At 41.1% G+C, this 6,000-nt stretch overlaps 1 protein-coding gene across 2 annotated transcripts in view; it reads left to right on the plus strand.

Annotated features, from left to right (window-relative positions):
- Positions 1-1,460, plus strand: part of LOC128739222 (histone-lysine N-methyltransferase ash1) — a 45,089-nt gene extending 43,629 nt beyond the window's left edge. Inside the window, exons 7-8 of one of the 2 annotated variants that reach the window (XM_053834677.1) lie at positions 75-125; positions 267-1,460. In XM_053834677.1, coding sequence (XP_053690652.1) covers positions 75-125; positions 267-437 — 222 coding nt within the window. In that variant the 3' untranslated portion in view covers positions 438-1,460. The remainder of the gene's footprint in view (positions 1-74; positions 126-266) is intronic. The other variant, XM_053834678.1, reaches the window with a different exon arrangement.
- Positions 1,461-6,000: the final 4,540 nt, after the last annotated feature.

A 6,000-nucleotide genomic window follows, 5' to 3' on the forward strand; every position in this document is an offset into this window, starting at 1 on the left:
GTTGTGATAACAGTGTTTCCCATTTTATTCTTTCTCCTTCTGTTTATTTATATGTAATTGTTGTGTACATAAAGACTGACAGCAACAGTCGTCCCGAAGGAGCGCTCGTACTACCTTCAAACGAGGTAATTCCCTGCTCCCGTTGAAATAAACTGAATTTACCGTAGAAAACCTTTTCAAATTTTGTTTGGTTAAACAAGTTTTACCGAACCGAAAATACTAACTAATTTTCTTCTGTGTTGTACTCCCTCCACATCCGAAAACAGACCTTGGCGGAGAAACGCAACCGGTTGGAAACCGTGCTGGGGAGATTAATGGTCAAACTGAACGCAAACCCGGCCGCCCTGCCGGTGGTCGACATCAGCTATCTGCTGACCGGCCGGGGCGCCCGGTTGCGCCGAACGATCGCCAACACGACGCCGGTTCCGAACATTTGAGAGTGGGTCAAAAAGCGACGGAAGCGCCGCAAATGGAAACGTTACTACGACTAACCGTCCACCCGCGCGAGCCGCTCGCAAACGAGGAATTTATTGTAAATAGTGCCACTTTGAGGCGCCCCGCGAAGGGCCGGTTTGTCTCTAGACTTTCCGGCTCCTTCGCGGGCGGCTCGGATTTTGCTAGACTACTTATAAGGTTATGTTTATCAAGCTGAATTTAAGTTATTTCAATTATTTATGACGCATTCGCAAAGTTTTGTTTAGAACAAATAAACATTGTTTTCGTTTATCCATTTATTGTTTTCATTATTTTTGCTTATTGTCATTATCATTGCTTAAGAAAGGCTTCATACTGTTTTCATTTGTTACAATCGTTTAGTTGAAATGATTTCGGCCCCGAAAAGGTTCAGATCATACACGCAAAAACTATGACAATTTTTCTGCATACTCACTCAAACCGTTAAACAAGTATTAAAACCGAAAGGGAAACATGTAATAATGATAAAAGTTATGGCTTCTAGTTGATTAATTTATTCCTAGTTGTAGACTTTAAACTTTCTATAAATTTCGAAACAAACCGAAAATGAAATCGAAGAAACAGGAAATTCCAACAATTTATGGCAATTGCAAACAAAACAAACAAAGAAGAAAAAACATACACTATCTGAATGGACTGAATAAAGGAATAGTAATTTTAGGGTTTAGGAAGAAAATAAAAAAGGATGATTTAATATATTTGAGCTTGAGCTTGAGGTCGATTTAGGAAACAAAAAAACACTAGAAACTAGTAGGAAAGGGCCAATTTTTTTAGACGCCTCGAAGATATATAGGATTTTGAATTGAACAAACAAGTAAACAAGCAAACAAGCAAACAAACAAGTACTATTATCGAATAAAACACAAAGATGCACACACAGGCAAGATAATGCACTCATACACTCGTTGACAGCAACAATAAAAAAACAACTTCTACTTATAAATGCGACATTCATACCGTGCTGTATATAGGATCAAAAATATGATGAAAAGCTGAATTTTAAACTAACGTTGTTTTACTGTTTCCCAGCGATGCGGTGATAGATGACAACCCTTATAAAATTATTTATTTTTGGATATTAAGGGAGCTTTTGATTCAGTTTCCGTAGAAATCTTAACTGAGAAGCTTCATTCACGAGGACTTTCACCGAATTTGAATAATTTTCTGCTCAATTTGTTGTCAGAAAAACGCATGCTTTTCTGACAACTTCAAGAATTAGCAACACGGGCCTCACCCAGGGCTCTTGTTTAAGTCCTCTGTTCATACTTACCTACTTACTTAGGTGGCTTGCCGTCCTAAGACAAAGCCTGTTGAACAAAGTTTCACTATGTAATTCGATTGAGGGCTACCGCTCTCCAATTCCTCGGACACCGAGTACTTTCCGCCAGATCTGGCTCCACCTGGTCTAACCATCTTGCTCGCTGCGCTCCTGATCGTCTTGTTCCTACCGGATTTGAGGCGAACACCATCTTCGCAGGGTAGTTGTCTGGCATTCTTGCAACATGCCCTGCCTAACGTATCCGTCCAGCTTTAACCACTTTCTGAATACTTCTGAATACTCGTGGTTCATTCTACGCCTCCATACACCGTTCTCTTGCACTCCGCCAAAGATGGTTAGCACCCGCCGTTCGAAAACTCCGAGTGCTCGTAGGTCCTCTTCTAGCAGTGTCCACGTTTCATGCCCGTAGAGGACAACCGGTCTAATTAGCGTTTTGTACAGTGTGCACTTTGTACGGGGGCTCAGATTGTTCGACCGCAAGTGTTTGTGAAGTCCGTAATAGGCCCAACTTCCGCTGATAATACGCCTTTTAATTTCGCCCACGGTACTGCCCAAGCGGGCCCTGTCGCGCTCGGTCCCGCCCGCCAGCATATACTTTTAGACGTATTTGTCTTCAATCCAATCTTCTCTGCTCCGCGTTTTAGTCTGGTGTACTGATCTTCCACCGCCTCAAATGTTCTGCCGACAGCCTCCACGTTATCAGCAAAGCAGATAAATTGACTGGATTGATTGAAAATCGTGCCCCGCACTTCAATCGCTGCTCGTCTTATAACACCTTCAAGGCCATCTCCTTGTCGAAGTCCCCTGCGAGATTCGAATGGGTCCGACAATCTGCCCGAGATTCTCACACAGCACTGGATCCCATCCATCGTAGCCATGATAAGTCTAGTAAGCTTAAAAATAAAATTAAAAAAAAACTTATCCAATTTAATCCTACTATGTGTATTTTATTCACGACAGATACGTATTTCGCCTACGACTTGCAGGCTTCCTCAGTGTCTGTTTTCGAGAGTTCGAATCTTGACAATCAGTTGACAGCCGGCCAACTTGTCCGGGCCCATTTTAATAAGTTCCGCTCCAATGCCATCCTTTCCCGCTGCTTTGTTGTTCTTCAGCCGCTGGATGGCTTCTTTAACTTCCCTTGTCGAAGGGCGTGGCACATCTTCGTTGCTTGCTACACCAATGTGGTCACTTCCTCCGCTATCATGGTCTTCCACCTGCACGCCATTCAGGTGTTCATCGTAGTGCTGCTTCCACCTTTCGATCACAGCACGGTCATCAGTCAAGATACCTCCATCTTTATCTCTGCACATTTCGGCCCGCGGCACGAAGCCTTTGCGAGATCCGTTGAGTTTCTGATAGAACTTCCGTGTGTCGTGAAAGCGGTACAGCTGTTCGAGGTCTTCGCATTCCTTCTCCTCTTGGTGGCGCTTCTTCTCCTTGAAGAGTCGGGTTTGCTGCCTCCGCTTCTATTTGTATCGCTGCACATTCTGACGGGTGGTACCCGTCCGCGGGGGTACCCGCGCTGCGTTTTTCTCAGCCAATATCTGCTGGCATTCCTCGTCAAACCATTCGTTACGTGGATTCAGTGCCACACGACCTAAGACGTTCTCCGCTACGCTGTTAATGGCTGTTTTCACGGCATTCCAACAGTCGTCAAGAGGGGCTTCATCCAGCTCACCCTCTACCGGCAGCGCGGTTTCGAGAGATAACGCGTAGTTTTCGGCGACCTCTGGTTGCTTCATTCGCGCTAGATTAAACCGTGGCGGGTGCCGGTATCGTATATTGTTCACAACAGATAGTTTTTAACGTATCCTTACCATCACTAGGTATAGTGATCCGAATCAATGTTAGCGCCCGGATAGGTTCTGACCGCCCAGTTAGCTTTGAGGTACGATGCTGGTCTAACAAGCTAGTCGTCGTATGTTCGAATCTCAGCTAGGCGGTGCTTGCTAGTTAGAGTCAATAGGATCGTTGCACTGGCCCCGTAATTTTCCTGTACTCTAACAGCCGGCTGCGAAGTCTGTCGATAAAGAAGGGTAATGTCTAAAGACGGTATAAACCCATGGCTTTGCTTTGATAGGTTCTGACGTCGATAATGTCTGAAAAATGCCGACCATCTATCTGAACGTGGTCGATTTGTGATTCTGTCTGGTTGGGTGATCTCCAGGTGTGTACCGATGGTAGGGGTTATGCTGGAAGAAGGTACTACGTATGGCCATGTTCTTGGAGGCGGCGAAGTCGACAAGTCATAGGCAACACAATGACGTTAGCCACTTTCGGTTTAGGGGAGACCAGGTAGACTTGATCCCTTGGGACACTTGATCCATTCATTGTTTCTCAGTAAATACAATGTTGTTTTTATGTAGAAAAAAACAAAGTTGTACATTTCATTCAACTAACAAAATTGCAAAACAAAAATGTAATAAATTTTTACATTGCAAGGAAAATATAATATAATAAGATTTGCAACGGAATAATTCTCTATACTTCTTTTTTTTAGTGAAGTCCAACTTTTTGGCTACGGAAAACTGCCTTGAAATTTTTGAATTACTTTTCAAACAAAAAATTAGCTAAACATGTTTATTCATTGATGCTGTATACATTTTACAATAAAACTTGTGTATATTTTACAAAATTAATTTTCAGTAAAACTTACTACGACAGGTACACTTGATCCACATAATTTCAGTGACACTTGATCTTTTTGTTAGGTAGTGAAGAGCTTGGAGGCCGTTATGTCGTAAATAATAAAATGAACAATTCTCCATGTCGTAAACATTCGTTATGTAAAAATCACGAATAGTCTGGAAATCCAGACACTTAAGCGATATGTGAGAAAGCGAAAAAATGCTTCTGAAAAGATCATTTACCAACCGGACTACGGAGGAGCAACCTGTGCATTTTCCAAGGATGAAGAAAGACTGCTCGAACAAAGAATTCATCTGAACAAAACAGCTCATCTTCTTTGAAGAATTCTGTTAATCAGGTACCAAAATCGATGATTCCGAACAATACAATTATCAAAACACCTGTAAATATAAAACCATTGCCAAAGGCATCACCACGTAAAAATATGCGAAGAGTATGAAAACGAGGAGATACACATCCTTACAGATGCACCAACGAAATAGAAGCTGGAGGCTGCTCTGATTATTAAACAGGAAAAATATAATGCTTCAAAAATTAAAACCCAACGAAAAATTTCTCGTCGCAAATTATAAAAGATGTCCAAAGCTATACTTTTACAGATCGATGCACTTAACGATTTCTAAATACTTTTTATACGTTTGAATTAAACTGTTATACACTAAATAATGATACTATATGAACTAGGCCTATTTTAATAAAACTTCCAAATGAAAGTTGAGCTTTAAAAATATATATTTGCAAATGGATCAATTGTGCCTAAACGGGGGATCAAGTCTCCCGCATATTTTGAATATGTACAATTTTCTGTACTTTCCAAAATATCTCATATCTTTTGTTTAGCGCTACGTATCACTAACTGATAAATTGTAGGTAGTAAGCTGTATTGTACACTGCCGAAAAATTGAAAACCCAGGTTTTTTTTCTAGTAGACTTTTGAGAAATATACAAAAAACAAAATGGGGATCAAGTCTCCCTTGTTTCCCCTACCTTTTAGTGCGTTCTACTATTACATTCAGATCCAACAACTGTGATCGAGAATATGATAGTGAACTAGCAAATATGAGATGATAACATAGGCGTCATCCGGAGTTTGATGTCCGGAAAGTAAAGCGAGTCGGAAGTCCTGTTCATTCTGATCAATTTATGGATCATATATCTATAAGATCTATCAAAATTAAAAAAAATTAAGGTCTGTCTGTCGTGAAAACGTAGTCGATGAAGTGATGCATTGCTTTGTGAAATGTGAAAGCAGTAATCATTGTTGGTGAACCACACTCAATGTTAGCGATAATTTAATCGCAGAGTGGACGATGAACGTTTTATTTGACTTACCACTCCAGCAAGCTGCTGTCCATAGACTATTAGTTTCTTTTGTTCCTCGCTATCGTACACATTTCCAACTCATTTTACTTTCAGGACATTAACCTCCGACTTCTGCGTATGTGTCCTTTTCCGATTTGTTAGCTTCAGTATCAGGTTAAAGCTCACACTTATTGAGTTTTTATCCGATGTTGAGGCACGATAAAAGAAAGAAATATACAGTATAAGGATTATAGAAGCATGAAGGTGTATAGCCGCATATTTTCACTATTCAT

The sequence above is a fragment of the Sabethes cyaneus genome, chromosome 3 (assembly GCF_943734655.1).
Source record: "Sabethes cyaneus chromosome 3, idSabCyanKW18_F2, whole genome shotgun sequence".
NCBI classification, from domain to species: Eukaryota; Metazoa; Arthropoda; class Insecta; order Diptera; family Culicidae; genus Sabethes; species Sabethes cyaneus.